The sequence below is a fragment of the Kockovaella imperatae genome (genome assembly GCF_002102565.1).
Source record: "Kockovaella imperatae strain NRRL Y-17943 chromosome Unknown BD324scaffold_14, whole genome shotgun sequence".
Lineage (NCBI taxonomy): Eukaryota > Fungi > Basidiomycota > Tremellomycetes > Tremellales > Cuniculitremaceae > Kockovaella > Kockovaella imperatae.
In genome coordinates, this window is record NW_019028954.1 from 355,374 (window position 1) to 369,969 (window position 14,596).

Below are 14,596 nucleotides of genomic sequence, written 5' to 3' on the forward strand. Positions count from 1 at the left end.
CAAGCTTACCGGCCATCATTTGAACCTGGATTAGCCGGGCACGTGCTCAGCACGTGTTCTTCGGCTGTTCGGCTTCGCCCGAAGTGGAGGCGATCCAGTTTAAGCAGTTTAGCCGATTCACAAACCAAAGACTTAAACGGGAATGTGTAAGCAAGTGGCTCAGAATTCCAGTCTTGAGGCTGCACTATTCCAGTTCTGCGACAGTGTCCAGTCGTGGAGCTCCCTAAATATGATATCGCAAGAAGAAGACCGTCCAGCCTTCCGAAGACTCGACTCATTCGACCCTCTGTCCTTGTCCGGGAACATGAACGAGCCCAGTATTGAAATCACTGAAGAAGTCTTCCCTGAAGGAAACAATGGTTCATCCATTGCACGCCCAGAGCCAGCAAGAATGCCCAGTCACTTGTTCGTGTCACCTCTACCAGCGCTCGAACGAGCCGAGGCTTCGACCTTGATAGGTGTCGCTTCCATTCCATTGACAAGTCTTCAGCTCTCGAAGGAGACACCGATATGTCCTTCGACTAGCCCCATGACAGGTGTTTCATTGTCTACCGCCCCATCGGAGCATAGTCAATACACATTGGATGAGCGGCAGGAAGGTGCCTCCAGCCTTCATATCTCCAGTCTTGGCGAACCGGCCACCCATCCCAGGGACTTTCTGCATGGTAGATCCCTGCTTTTCAAATGCACTTTCGTCAGCGTCACGTGCTCTGCTCAGCTCATTGCCCAGGGGCAATTTGGAATGGTCATGATACCTCTCAAAGAGATTGGAGACTATCTTAGAGTGGAAAGTGCAGGCGAGCTAAGCTGGATGACTGCCAGCTATGGGTGAGCTCGAGCCCAAAAATTGAGTTTCTCATGCCGCCCTAGCCTCACGCTTGGGATGTTCCTCATCGCTTCTGGTAGACTGGGAGATCTATAGTAAGTGCGGCGAAGCTTGGTACCAATCTATACTGAGATGCACGGCAGTGGACCGAAACTCTTATGGCTACTTGGAACTGGGTTGATGGCTATATTCAATCTCGGAACTGGCTTTTGCCAATCCCGCATTCCCTTTGACCTGTGTCGGGCTCTTGCAGGGATAGGCGCAGCCCTAGCAGGTATGGTTCTTGATACGAAGCGCACTGAAGCGTCTCAGTCCCGAATGCCGTGGCTATCCTCGGACGGACATACCCGCCAGGTTCCACTCGTTCCCTCATCTTTGCCATCTTTGGTGCCTTGGCGCCTGTAGGCTTCATGGTAGGCGGTGCCGTTGCAGCCTTGTTGGCACAAACAACCTCGGTGATTTGGATCTGGTTCTTCACGTGAGTGAGCGGCTGAGATCCTCGAATCCAATGACTTAGCAACTTCCAGTGCGATCCTCGCGGCTGTCATCCTTGTGCTCGGTATCTTTGTTCTACCGCCTGATGCCAATCTCGCACCCGCATCGGCGAGGCGATCCTTTGACTACGTCGGTACTCTTTTACTTATCGTCGCCTTGGGATTGTTCAATTTCACCTGGAATCAAGGTCCAGTAGTCGCTTGGTCAGCGCCATACGTCTGGAGTCTCCTCTTGGTATCCATGCTGGCTTTTGTGGCACTTTACTTTTGGGAAAAGAGACTGGGTACCCACGCGTTGATCCCCACCGAGGTACTGTCAAGAACGAGTCTCTTGGTCTATCTGTGTCTTTGGCTGGGTTGGATGAGCTTCGGAGTGTTCTTGTTCTATACTACTTTGTTGTAAGTGGTTCGTTACGACTTCAGATCATTAACAGCCATAGCATTCGCAACGTGCGAGGAGTTGACACGGCCCTCGGTCTCACCGCTCAGCTGATCCCAGTTACGCCTACTGGTCAGTATTGGAGGTGTCTGATTGCCTTCAGCTCACACTAAGCTTCAGGCGTGATCTGTGCTCTTGCCGTACCCACTCTACTCACTCGCTTCCCGGGCCACCAGATCTTCTTCGTCTCCATGGTAGCTTTCCTGGTCGGAGACGTCATGGGAGCTGTGGCGCCTGTCCATGGCTACTGGAGTGTTACCTTCCCAAGTCTGATCTTGGTCATTCTAGGTCCAGGTTAGTACCCGGCATGAATCGCTCGCGTAACTGACTTTAGTGGCAGACTTGAGCTACTCCACAGGCCAGTTAATTGTCAGCAACTCGGTAGACAGGCAGTTCCAAGGAACAGCCGGAGGAATCGTCAGTATGATCACAAACTATTCGTATGTCTACTACAGGGTTGCAAGAGCTCACCGCCAGTCTAAGCATCGGCCTCGGAATGGCAGGGACAGTGGAAGCTTATGTCGTCCCCAATGGGCCGGTGCTCAAAGGGTACAGAACTGCGTTTTACTTTGGCTCTGGCCTTGCGGCTTTAGCTGTGGTCGTCGTGGGGCTGTTCGTCAGAATGCCCAAGATGACCCAGTACCGGGAATAACCAGACACACGACGCTTAGGGTTGACAAGGACGATCTATGATGACACTTGCATGCTGTGTTTCCCTTGCTCTAGGCTATGTACAAGCTCCACCCATCTATCAAAGATACCATACAATCCAGGAAGCCCTATGATCTCCCCATGTGATCCAGAGATGGAGTTCAGACCGGGTCAGACCTTCGAAGAAGGCTCTGAGCTCTCGACACTCGACTTCTCCTCCCTCATGAAGCAGAACCAGACTATCTGCAAGCCCCTCAACCCGATCATGATGCCCAACGTGCCTGTCATCCCACATTTTGTAGCAATCAGTCCACGGGAGCAGAAGGCACCGACAAAGACAGCAAGGATACCGCCGATCCGGACATCTCTCGAAGGCGCATAACGAAAGGCGAAGAGGAAAGGGTCATTGAAGAGCTCGACCCAGGTTGTGGTAAGAACGACAGTCGAGTTCATGGGCGAGCCAAGGCGTTTACCGATGATACCTTGTAATCCCATACTGGCTGAAATGAGACCCAAAGCAGACATGCCCATGGGACTGGCCCAGCTTGGATCCCCTCGATCTAATGCGATGCCTTTCTCTCCGGAGAAATGGGCGCAGCATGTCCCGACCACAGCTAGTAACAGCTGGCAGAAAGTCGCGCCAACAAGCCAGACACGTCGAGTAGACCCGATGTGCTCACCGATCCTGCCGAGAGATGTACCGATACAGAAGGAGACGAGAGATACTAGTAATTGTTGATCACCTTTGAGAAAACTGCGTGTACCGTAAGGTAAAGGATTGAAGGTCCTTGCCAGTGCCAGACCTAGGTTTGCCACGTTGGCACTCTGGAAACCTGCCCACACATAACACGCTGAGAACGAAATAGCATTGGTGAAACCGGTGATGAAGCATGCGTAGACACAGATGAGATTGACGGCGTTGAGATCCACTTTGGCCTGACTGTATGACTTGATGCGCCGCCTGAATGACCTATCCTCGTTGTCGTCCAGGCACTGTCCGAGGGACTCTGGATTGGGATTCCCTGATCGATTGTACGACGTCAAAGTATCATGCGTAAGTGTCGCGGAAGATCCTTTGCGGGCCTGATGTCCGCTGGCTGAGCTATCGCTAATCATCAGCAGACCGTTGGGCTTCTGACCCAAGGTCATACTGGAAGCCATGGATAGTCCAGCGGAAGGAGACGGAGTGATACTGGTGTCCACTGTGCCCAGGGCGGGCGACCGAAAGCCATCTGACGAGGATGTTGGGCAAGGGAATCGAAAGTTGAAGTTGAATGAAGACCCTGTAGCGGAATACTCTGGGTCGATGAGAGTGACAGCAGAAGCTTTGCGTGTAGGAGGGGAGGTGGAGGGCTCCATCTTGGGAGGCGGGATAGTTGTCGTGTAAGACGTTGGGATGAGAAGATGGGAAGTGGGTCAAGAGCACGGTTATATCCGACTCGAAGCAGATTTGGTCGCTCAGCTGGCTGACCAGAAGACAGCTGAGGCGGTGTGTAGGGCTTTGGAAGCGGTTGAAAAGGTAATGACAGGACGACCCTCAAGGTCTAAATAGTCAGCGACGACAAGAATGAGCGACGTCTCCCTGGACTGAGAGACTGGACAAGACGAAGAGAGGACTTAATGCTGTCAGTGATCTGACGACCCATACTTTGTCTCTATTTTCCAGCCATGCGGAGTTGCATATCGTTCGGCTTGTGGGAAGAGGTAGACATGAAAATGCCAAGGCGTTTGAGGGATCGATCCTCTTAAGCGACACAAAAGGCAAAGCATAGGTAAGAGGAAAAACAGTCTCGCCCATTGCTGTTGATCGTCTCAGTCTAGCATGTAAACGAGTGAAAGGGCCCTAGCAGTTCTCAGCTTCGACTTGACGGGTGAGGCTTGACAGGTGAGACCTTGTGATCGGACTCCTCCAGCAGATCCAGGTCCGTGGTCTTGGCGATGGGATGGATCACGATGCATCGCTTCTTGGTTCTGGATCGCATTACTTTGGCCCTAAGCTGCGATGAGCGAGAGATGCGGTGAGCTGGTTAGGGTCAGTAAAAGATAGTCGAGCCATGGTCAAGAGTAAGAAATTGAAAACTAGATCGCTGCCAAGCAATTCGTTAGCGTTATCGGCTGTCCTGCAATATCGTCTGGTCTAAGAGATGACGGAACAATGTTATCAACTGGAAGACTGACAAGACCTGTGCAAGCGGAGAAGGTCTAGAGCTCATGTTGTGAAGATGAGCTGATGATGCACGAGGAAATGTTCAAGGCGGGGCACAGCGATCCTGGGATTACCCAAAGTCAGACGAAGTGGCATAGTGGCAGGGATGTCTGCCAAGTCATTCGACTTTGGGCCTAACAACTTGCTTAGAACAGACTTGGCCGAAGCCAGTCAATCTGGAACGTGCGGGTGGAGTTGCTGCTAGGATTGATCCCGCTAGGTAGAGGAAACGGAGATCACAGTCGCGTTATCGTGATTCATCGCGGATGGTATAGATACAGTTCTCTATGACGCACAAAACGGCCTGATGAGGCCCATCAATCGGTCCTGCCTGATGGTAGCTCCACCACCTGATCCGTATCGTTGTATTCTGGCAGGTTGAGCTCAAACTTCCGAGCCAGCTCGCTTGTTTTTTCGTAAGCGTGGCAGAGTCTTCGTCATCTTGTCCACTCACTCGGGTACGAATCGACCACCCAGCCAGTGTCGCCCTTTGAACTCTTTCACACCTTCCTTCGGCGCCGTAAGACTGATCAAGGCCTCTGGATTAAATGTGTCGACAGTTTCTGAGTTTCCGTCTTCATCCGGCTGGGTCCTGAGTGGCTGTTTGCCCTTTTCCACATCCCAACCTGAAGGGATGTCGACGGAGAAGATGGGGACGTTGGAGGACCCGATAAGCTTTAGGATGGTGTGAAATGGCGCCCGGAGAGGGGGCTTGAACGAGAAGCCTTTAAGAATGTTTAGCATCCGTACAGCAACGCGCTTGCCCACCAAAGATGGCATCGAGGATGACGTCCTGCTCTGTCAAACTCTTTTGGAACTCATCTTCATTCTTAAGAACAGGGATTTTCAGATTTTCCACTTGAGTCAAGAGGCGTTGATAGATATCTTTCGAACCAGGTTTGGGCAAGTAGACGGTAGGCTGATATCGGAACATGTGAAGATGCCTGGCTGCGACCAATCCATCCCCTCCCTGCCATGGCGTCAGAAAAGGCTAGAGGCGAACGGATCCGACCCACCTGATTCCCCGGTCCGCAGCAGACGATCACTCTCCGGTGCGTCTTGACTGGGAACGACTTTGCAAGAGCTTGCGCGCATGACAATCCGGCAAGTTCCATGAGCTAAAATATCAGTTAAGAGAGGTCCCTAATGGACATACCTGGTCGAGCGAGAAAGCTCCCGAGGCAGACATTAACTCCTCATCAATCTGCCCTGTCAGCTCTATGAGGATCCGCCGGATCCACCTGCTGAGCCACTTTCTGGCTGATGTATCGGATCGACATGTTGCCTGACCTTCAGAGACGAGTCTCACTGGTCTTCTCCCTGCAGTGAATGGTCGTGACCGCTGGCTGTGTCCAGCTGATCACCATGACGTTTCCTCGGCGACGGAATCAAATTCCTCGCATGATCAAGCACAAAGTCACTCGCGACCTCACTGGTTGCATGATCCCACTCACAACCAACATTTCTGTCCCATCTGCACCCAATTCACCATGGCCTCGCCGGTCTCGCCTCCAAAGCGTCCGGCGAAGCGCCAGATGGTTCCCTTGACCGAGGGCATGGCATCACCTCTGCGACCAAAGGCTGATCCAGTCATCGAGAAGGCCCTTCAGCTTTCGACCTTTGAGGTGGGTTTCGAAGGTAAGAGGCAAGCACTGATCCCTCACCTTAGTCCAACTATTCCACCGAGGATTTTATCGGGACTCTCAGTGAGAATGTCGTCGCGGAGAGCAAAGCCAGCTCTGGTCCATTTGATCCTCGACCATTCATCTCCGTCTTTTCCCCAGCATTAGATTCGTTGCTGAGTTTAAGGCAACAAGTTGCTGAGCGGACGCGAAAAATGGAAAGCGATGTGAGGAGAGCAGAAAGAGAGTATGGAAAGAGGCTGAGAGAACTCGACGGAGGATTCGAGGTGAGCAGCAGAGCTTATTGCTCAGGCTGACAACAAAGGCCATTGGGAGCTCTTTCTCTAATCTTGAGAGCAAAATCACCGACGTCAGCCGAACGGCTGTTCGCATAGGTGAACAGCTGGACGCCCTTCATCAAACTCGATCCACGGCTCAGTCTACGTCCCTTTTGGTATCCTACTACCTTGCCCTCGTTCATCATACCTCATACACACATGAAGCGGGGGACCCCAAGGCACCCGCACATCCACTCGAAGCTCTGTTCGAGACCCGGACATCTCGCGAAGGTCGGACGAGGCTCTCCATCATTCTCAGAAGGCTCATGGCTGTGGCGAAAGATATGGCGGACAATGCAGCGACTGCCGTTTCCGAAGCTGAAGGCGCTAAAGAGGGAGAATCCATACCTGCCAAACGGATAGGCAGGCTGAGATCCGAAAAGGAAAAGGCAGAGAGAGTTCGAGACGAGGTGGAGAGATACTGCGAGCGGTTTGAGAAGGAAGTTTTGAGGTTGTTCGACAGAAGCTACAGAAAAGGTGATCCAAGGATGATGGCGGTGAGTCGAGCCTTGCAGTCGGATCTCATCATTCTAGCACTGCGCCAGAACCCTGCAGGATTTTAATGGAGGTGCATCTTGCGTTCAGATCTATGTCAATCAACATGACTTTTTCATGTCGAAGGATCGGGTACTGGAAGAGGCGGAGAAGCAGAAAGGGAAGGCGAACGGGGATTATGTGGACATGTGAGTCTTACGGCTCTGATTATGATGCTTATTTCTCAGCTGGGAGACCATTGGGGATCCCGATGCATCCGCGCCTCTCACTGAACCTGGCACGAAGGCTCTGTTCAAAGAAATCAGAATCACAGTCAGTCAAGAAGCTCAGATTGTGAAGGCTGTATTCCCCGACCCCATTTCCGTAATGAAGGTTTTCATTCAAAGAGTATTTGCTCAGGTCGTAAGTCTGGAGCCTGGCCAACGAGCGCTCACGATCAGGTCGAGCAACACCTCGAGGCCCTTGTGTCTCGTGCCACTGCTATTTCGACTCTCGCCGTTCTTCGAGTACTGAACGTTACTCATTCCCTATGCTCTGCTCTGGTAGAAGATCTCAAGGCCTATGACGCTGCCCTCTTCGACCCCGCATCTCGGATCGCATCCACAACGACGGGAACAGTCTCAGCCATGTTAGATCATGTGATCGAGGGGATGTTTGTACCCTGGTTAGAGGGGCAGAAATACATGGAGAGCGAGAGCAAGAACTTGGTCGAGTTGTATGCTGGATTACTGAGTCGTTTTACCCGGTATCACGTGGGTCTCCCCAATTGTGATATCGTCTTGGCTGACATACCGTTCAGGAGACCGTCCTCAAGGCCAAGCCAAATTCTCTCCTGGACAAGGTCGTGCATCAACTGTCTAGCAGTAATTCGAAGGATGGGGCCTCGTCCACGGCGTCCGCGGCCGCTGCTGCCATCTCGAAATACGCCAATGTGTTCACTTCCTCCGCCACATCCTACGGTCAAGCAGCCGCAGCTCGCGTTGCCTCTCCAGCAATGGGTGCCAGTCCCAAGAACGTCACTTCGCCAATGATGAACAAGACGGCAGTCCCGCCCCATCTAACCATCTCCATCAACACTCCCAGCCGACCGTCATCTCCGGCTCTTAATTCGGGTGCCATGAGTCCGATTGGGAGACCTGGTCTGTCGCGTAATAATAGTGTTCGAGGTGATCTAGTGAATAAGGGATTAGAGGAGAAGGTCTGGGCGACGGATGGTGTGCTTACGCTGGCTATGGCGGAACGCATGCTGAAATGGCATGCGGAGGCCGTTGGGCGAGTGGTAGAATTATGTCCGGCGAGCGATGTGTGAGCCAAGTTGTAACCAGTCACGGTCAGAACCTGATGTCCTACTGCGTAGTGCTAAGAACGCGTTTGCGCTGTTCAAAGTTCTAGCTGAGGCGATCTGTCGCTCTTTGATCGAGACCGCTCTGGATTCGTAAGTTTGGTAGTGTAGCTTCTACACTGTGCTGATCTGTGTAGCGCTGTGGCACTACTTGAAAACCAAGACAGCAAAGCGGAACCGGACCTCACTGTCATGGGTGTGCTTAAGCCCGCCGACCTGATATGCCAAGTCTGGCAACGGTACACGACAACGGCATTGTTCCCCTTGACGGCATCTTCAGCTGTGATTCGGAGAGAGATGGGTCAGTCCAATACACATCATATCGTCAGGCTAGAGGGCAAGATCAACAGCGTGATCCAAAAGTCTCTAGACAGTGAGCTGCTCCTACTGGGTAACAGCTCACCCTCCAGGCATGATGACTTGGTTGAGTTTCCTTTTGACCAAACAGAAGAAAAACGATTACAAGCCGAAAGATGACGATCTGTCTTTCGCTCGAACTATCACGGAGCCTTGCGAATTGTCTTGTCAATTCCTGGAAACAGTCAAAGATGCCGCTTTTGAAGGCTTGAGCGGGAAAAACATCGAGTCGTTCTTGATGGAGGTTGGAGTCGCGTTTCATGCGTGAGTGGAGAGCATAAAACGCGACATGGGCTCACCGATCGTAGTCTTCTCCTTGAGCACTACAAAAAGTTCCCCGTCAATCCTACGGGTGGTCTGATGCTCACAAAGTGAGTCAAGGTCTGAAACACGAGCTGACGAGTCCAGGGATCTTGCATCGTATCAAGAGGTCATTGCGACATTTGGCCTTCCGGCTCTCAACTATCGATTCGAGATGCTCAGACAACTTGGCAACTCGTTCATCGTCCAGCCCAATGTCCTCAAGTCGTATCTTACTGAAGGGCACCTAGGTCGAATCGAATCCCGACTTCTTCGACCTTACCTTGCCCAGCGATCCGATTGGAATAGTTTCAACAAGACATTAGTTCTAGATGACGGTCTTCCTGCGGCTGCACCCGGACCAGAGACGCAGACCTCGCAAACCAATGGTAACGGCATCTATGGAGCAAGTGGGTCAGGAACAGGATCGGGAAATGCCAATCGAGGCATGTTCAAAGGTTCCAGATTCAGTGCCATGTCTGGAGTGGCCGGTGCGGGAATGGGCAAATTGAAAGAATTGCTCAAGGAATTTGAGGCGTACACGCCTGAAGAATTAGAGGCTATTCGAAAGAGTGAAGCTGAACGAGCGGCTAGACTCAAAGCGAATCCAGAGCTGGCGAGGAGTCAAGCCTTATTTGCATCGCAGCAACCTGTATATTTCGGATTGCACTAGGCCTTGAAGGCGTGGGGGAGCCATCTGTTGTAGACTTAAATGAAACGAGAATGACCTCATGAGAGACTGTTGTCATTATTGCACCGACATGCTACAAGATGAAACCTGATCTGCTGCCCTGAAGAGGCGAAAAATGTTGTCTATGAATGGAGAAGCTCAGATCACAGTGGCAGTGCCCCTTTGATGGACGATACGAGCCATTTATACTACTCCCTTTGTCGCGTTCTTTGAGATCAATCGAGCCTTTTCAATCTGCGCTTGACCTAAACACGAGTCAGACGCGAGAAAATGGGATGACCACCGGCCCTGACTCACTTCTCTTAGCCAAGGACTTTTTGTAGTCTACAATTGTGATGTCTTCCTTTGTCAAGTTGGTGACTGTCTTATCCTTGACTTCCCATAGATCATCGGCGACTTGAGAGATCAGACCTGCGGGGCAGAGCGTCAGCGCCTTTGTGTCTGACAAGACACAGTGTACTCACGGAAATCGTGTGAGACAATCACGACACCACCCTCAAACTCCTTGATGGCAGCAGCGAGAGAGTCGATAGAGGCCTGAAGCGGTGTCAGAAACGAGTGAAACATCAGTTATGACACTCACCATGTCCAAGTGGTTGGTAGGCTCATCCAACAACAAGACGTGAGGGTGTTCCATAGCGAGGATAGCGAACACGACTCTGAACCATATCTCAGCACACTCAATTTGATTTGGATTCAAAATAGACTCACCGATTCCGCAATCCATCAGAAAGTTGATTGATAGGATTGGTCTGATGGGCGCCAGTAACTCCGAAACGTCCGATCTGCTGTCTCCAGAACTGCATATCAGCAGTTGGGAACTTCTCATGGTAGAGTGACGCGAGGTGATCGACTGGGGATACATCGTATGGCAATTGATCGGCTGAATGTTGCGAGTACTTGGCAAGTTTTAGTGAATTGTGTCGGGAGACTGTGCCTTCGACCGGAACCAAAGCTCCGGTAATGAGATTCAGCAGGGTAGATTTTCCGGTACCGTTGTCTCCGACAATGGCAATTCTGAGGCATGCGTCAACATGCGCTGTAAGGGCTCGAGAGAGTTTGCTCTCACCTTGAGTCCATGTCGATACCAAAGTTGAGATCACGGTATAGGTAGTCCTTCTTTTCACCCGAGTAAGAGAACGCCACATCGCTAAAGGCAATAATGGGTGGTGGAAGCTTCTTGACGTCCTCAAAGTTGAATCTCAACAGTCGAGGCTGTTCGACTTTTTCGATCAATCCAGCAGCCTCCATCTTGTCGATGATCTTCTGCTTGGACTTGGCCTGTTTGACCAAGTTGGCATAAGTACCAGCGGAAGCGATGAATTCTGGAAGACGTCAGAAGACTGCTTGCTCCAAGACGCTTTGACTCACTCTTGATGTGCTGAATTTCTTCTTGCTGCTTGGCGTACGCCTTCATCTGGTTGACTTCGTTCTCAGACTTTGTCCGGACATAGGTCGTGTAGTTTCCTCCGTAGTAGACCATCTTCTTCTTCACGGTCAGGTCCATGATGTTGGTACAGACATTATCCATGAAATCAGCCGAGTGGCTATGGCGTCAGCAGGCGAATTGAATAGTATATTCACGATGTGAGAATCTGAATGAATTAGCCAGAGCATAGCAATCATGGAGCTCACCAAAATATGGTTGTATGTCGCCAGGTATGCTTCGAGCCACACCACAGCTCCCAAATCCAAATGACTCGTCGGCTCATCAAGTAAGAGCAAATGAGGCTTGACGAACAATGCTCTAGCCAGTGCCACTCTCATTCTCCAACCTCCAGACATGTCTTTGGTAGGTTTCGCCATCATGACTTGCGAGAATCCAAGACCACTCAAGATGGCTCCAGCCTTGGCTTCAAATGTACTCGGATCCATTTCCTCCAACTCCTCGTAGATCTGTTCAAGGGCGACCTCATCGACATCGTCCGCCAAAGACATGTCTTCCGCCAGCTTCTCCAAACGTGCGACCTTTTCCTTGGCTGACGCTACGATATAGTCGAGGGCATTGACATCTGATGGTTCGGCAGCTCCACTGACGAGGTAGATCTGGATTGGGTGTGAACAAAGGGATGCGGACCGTAGTGTCACACTCACATCGATGTGGTCGGGAATCTCGACGTCTCTCTCGGCGATGGACTGAAGGAATGTGGACTGGCATGGTCAGCGAGAATTGCACCGTGTAGCCTTACTTTTCCGGAACCGTTCTCTCCCAACAGACCGTATCTGAGGACAGTCAGGGAGCCTCCTACACAAGGAATACTCGACGCACCTCTGCCCATAGTTGAGTGCGATTTCAGCTCCCTCGATCAACAGTCTTCCATGGAAACTCAAAGTGTACTGATCGATCTTGATATCTCTTGATTGAGGGTCAGAGACAAGGACACCAGCCTGGGTAGATGGTCAGAGCGAGTTCAAAGCGAACACATGTTTGACACCTCCAGACTCACTGCACTCCTGTCTGTAGCGAGATTAAGCTTCTTCATCTCGGCTTGAGCATCCGCCAGAGCCTCCTCGCTGGCATTGGCACTCATGTTGGTCATGGGAGTCGAATGTCCATTGGTGGATGTCGCGGGGGTCATGGAGGATGAAGGGGTGTCGCCCTTGGCAGCTGCTTTGGCAGCTTTTTCGGCCATTCGCTTCTGTTTGCTTGCGGAAGGCATGATGAGAGTGTCTCTTCACGGATAAATGTGACCTCTTGTGTTGCCTTTGAATGCGTCAAGACCAGTCTCTCAATGAGTGAGAAGTATAGGTCAATTGTGAAGACAATGACTCTGGAAGGGGGAAAAGTTGGCGGCGACGTTAAAATTTTGGTCACGTGGGACAGGCAAAAAGTGGGTTCGGATCCGAGAGATCATACCATGAACGGAGCATGAGGCGATCAATATTATGGATTGCTCATCTTTGATCGATCATGGACAGTGACCTAGAAGGGCAGCTCTCACAGGAGGATGTGACACGGATTTTGACCTATCTTGACCTACCACAATCTGCTGGTCTCCCTCTTGCGCCACTGAATTTCCTTCGAGCTCACCTTGCCCAGCTTCCATATGAGCTCGCTCTGCCATTCGCCAAAATTACTACACCACGGCAGAGATCCAGCATAAAATCTATCAAATCAAGGCGTCTGATCTACGCATCTTCCGAACCGAAACCTCTGGAGCTGACGGCTGAACGCGGCCGTCTGAGATGGCCTCTGTTATGGGAACGAATGGGCGGGTCATCCCTGCCGCCGCCGAGTGTCAATGTGGATGAGGAAGAAAGTTGGGTCGAGCAAAACTTCTTGCCCGGCAGAGAGAATGCTCAGCATGTCAAGAAGCTTGGAGGATTTCTGAGGAGTCTGGAAGAGGAGAGGGAGATGATGGAAGTCGTGGCCGCCAGGAGGGTAGAACGGAGGCTGGATGACGTCGGAGAGGAGTTCGATGAGGAGTCGGATGAGGAGGAAGGGACGACGAATGCGCCTGGTATATCGAGTGTCCCCGGACCAAATGCGAATACCATGGTCCCTCCTGGAATTGTAGTCCAAATCAATCAGCAAGAGCAAGAGGACGTCAGGCGTGCGTTTGAAAAGCATTTAACTGAACTCTTCGTAGATGGACTAGATGTGAGTAAGCAGGATCCTGGCGCTTGCTGGCGCTTGCTGACGGTGCATAGACGGTGGACTATACGAGAATCGACTTTGCCGAGCCGCCTGGAGGAGACGTGACGGCTGAGAGGGATCAAGAAGATGCCTACTTTGCCGAACAGGAGCCTAGCGATGCGGTAGACAGGACTGAACCCGCTAGAAGCGTCTCCATGCCAAACCAGAATGGTCAAGGAGAGTATGACTATTAGAGATCCGCAATCTGTAGCAATACATACACAAGCAACAAGTATAATACAACGACCCTCAATCAACGCTGATGACACCATCCATGTATACGATACGCCCGTTTGAGACGTCATTGAATTCTAGGACTGGTATATCCCCTGGTTGAACGATCCAACCGTCGTTTTTCTTCACCACTTGAATGCTCAACCCAGGTAGTAATGTTTCGACTTTGCTCTTGGTAGGGAGGTTGACCAGCTCCTGAACTGTTAGATGGATCTCGCGCCCTGTGACTCACAGGAATGACGTGTGCAGAGATGAAGCGGTCGACGTTCTTCTGAATAGAGTCTTCATCGGTACTGCCGTCTGCGTTTTGGTGCCTGTTCTGCGTCAGATGAATAGAAAAAAGCTGGATCATCTATCTCACGGCTTGCGGGTCAGACGTTTCATAGCACTGTCGACTGGGACGAAGACAGTTGTTCGCTCCGTTCCCTTTGACTGCAATCTCGTGGCCTATGATGAAATGAGCACTGTGATTTGCCGCTGGATGGCTACCTGAAAGGCGCCACACTCACCACTCCGCTGACATCTCTTGCATACTCCCACCATACGCCAGCTTTCCTTCCCATAGTCAACGCATCAGCAAGCGTATGGCTCCACTTCCCATCTTTGCCAACTTCTCGACTCGGTCCGGCATCCGTCCCTAATGATCCTGGTTGAGGGAAAGAAGGGTCTGATGAAGGGATCATCGGCGAATCGACAGAGAGGCTCGGTGAATCGACACCGAGGTGCAACTGCCTCGCTGCGATCACCGAGGTAGTCGCTGCAATGATAGTAGTTGCTAGAATCATAGAGGGTCTCATGGTTGATAAGCGGTTAGAGATGTGTTGTTGCCGTGGATCCCATCGGAAAGCTCCAAATTTTCCGGGCTTGGTCAGTAGTCGTCCCACGGGGATAGACGACGGAATCAAAAATGATATGAGCTTATAAATGGTGGCGTGGAATCAGAGTGTGGCGGATTGATAATGGT

General features: G+C 51.5%; 8 protein-coding genes across 8 annotated transcripts; 4 read left to right on the forward strand and 4 right to left on the reverse strand.

Moving 5' to 3' along the window:
- Positions 1-38: 38 nt before the first annotated feature.
- Positions 39-931, forward strand: BD324DRAFT_154298 (hypothetical protein). The gene has a single exon (XM_022012035.1). The coding sequence runs from the start codon at positions 143-145 to the stop codon at positions 830-832; it is 690 nt and encodes a 229-aa protein (XP_021868748.1). The 5' UTR covers positions 39-142; the 3' UTR covers positions 833-931.
- On the forward strand, positions 764-2,451 carry BD324DRAFT_636116 (major facilitator superfamily domain-containing protein). Its single transcript, XM_022016870.1, has 9 exons — positions 764-828; positions 871-921; positions 970-1,100; positions 1,139-1,304; positions 1,354-1,719; positions 1,761-1,831; positions 1,880-2,053; positions 2,100-2,199; positions 2,237-2,451. The coding sequence occupies exons 1-9, from the start codon at positions 812-814 to the stop codon at positions 2,409-2,411; spliced, it is 1,251 nt and encodes a 416-aa protein (XP_021868749.1). The 5' UTR covers positions 764-811; the 3' UTR covers positions 2,412-2,451.
- A 130-nt stretch (positions 2,452-2,581) lies between these two features.
- BD324DRAFT_583432 (hypothetical protein) lies at positions 2,582-3,526 on the reverse strand (the record flags this gene model as incomplete). The annotated part of the gene is made up of 1 exon (XM_022013624.1): positions 2,582-3,526. One exon carries the CDS (start codon positions 3,524-3,526, stop codon positions 2,582-2,584), a length of 945 nt encoding a protein of 314 aa, XP_021868750.1.
- Positions 3,527-4,933: 1,407 nt separating this feature from the next.
- BD324DRAFT_583401 (putative NAD(P)H-hydrate epimerase) lies at positions 4,934-5,896 on the reverse strand (the record flags this gene model as incomplete). The annotated part of the gene is made up of 6 exons (XM_022013622.1): positions 4,934-5,021; positions 5,071-5,341; positions 5,385-5,586; positions 5,633-5,734; positions 5,773-5,820; positions 5,858-5,896. The coding sequence occupies 6 exons, from the start codon at positions 5,894-5,896 to the stop codon at positions 4,934-4,936; spliced, it is 750 nt and encodes a 249-aa protein (XP_021868751.1).
- A 210-nt stretch (positions 5,897-6,106) lies between these two features.
- BD324DRAFT_653266 (exocyst complex component Sec10-domain-containing protein) lies at positions 6,107-9,743 on the forward strand (the record flags this gene model as incomplete). The annotated part of the gene is made up of 12 exons (XM_022018636.1): positions 6,107-6,241; positions 6,286-6,525; positions 6,564-7,073; positions 7,111-7,259; positions 7,299-7,473; positions 7,512-7,823; positions 7,871-8,376; positions 8,429-8,506; positions 8,551-8,786; positions 8,824-9,034; positions 9,079-9,141; positions 9,179-9,743. The coding sequence occupies 12 exons, from the start codon at positions 6,107-6,109 to the stop codon at positions 9,741-9,743; spliced, it is 3,180 nt and encodes a 1,059-aa protein (XP_021868752.1).
- A 67-nt stretch (positions 9,744-9,810) lies between these two features.
- Positions 9,811-12,579, reverse strand: BD324DRAFT_604681 (ATP-binding cassette transporter). Its single transcript, XM_022013986.1, has 13 exons — positions 12,209-12,579; positions 12,031-12,149; positions 11,951-11,984; positions 11,856-11,912; positions 11,397-11,807; positions 11,346-11,356; positions 11,133-11,308; positions 10,831-11,086; positions 10,473-10,778; positions 10,345-10,420; positions 10,226-10,298; positions 10,059-10,172; positions 9,811-10,006 (listed from the first exon to the last, which is right to left on the reverse strand). Exons 1-13 carry the CDS (start codon positions 12,419-12,421, stop codon positions 9,945-9,947), a joined length of 1,908 nt encoding a protein of 635 aa, XP_021868753.1. The 5' UTR covers positions 12,422-12,579; the 3' UTR covers positions 9,811-9,944.
- A 78-nt stretch (positions 12,580-12,657) lies between these two features.
- BD324DRAFT_683437 (hypothetical protein) lies at positions 12,658-13,604 on the forward strand. Its single transcript, XM_022019185.1, has 2 exons — positions 12,658-13,362; positions 13,413-13,604. The coding sequence occupies exons 1-2, from the start codon at positions 12,673-12,675 to the stop codon at positions 13,590-13,592; spliced, it is 870 nt and encodes a 289-aa protein (XP_021868754.1). The 5' UTR covers positions 12,658-12,672; the 3' UTR covers positions 13,593-13,604.
- On the reverse strand, positions 13,605-14,595 carry BD324DRAFT_683438 (hypothetical protein). Its single transcript, XM_022019186.1, has 4 exons — positions 14,142-14,595; positions 13,994-14,079; positions 13,865-13,946; positions 13,605-13,827 (listed from the first exon to the last, which is right to left on the reverse strand). The coding sequence occupies exons 1-4, from the start codon at positions 14,427-14,429 to the stop codon at positions 13,648-13,650; spliced, it is 636 nt and encodes a 211-aa protein (XP_021868755.1). The 5' UTR covers positions 14,430-14,595; the 3' UTR covers positions 13,605-13,647.
- Between the last annotated feature and the right edge of the window lies 1 nt (position 14,596).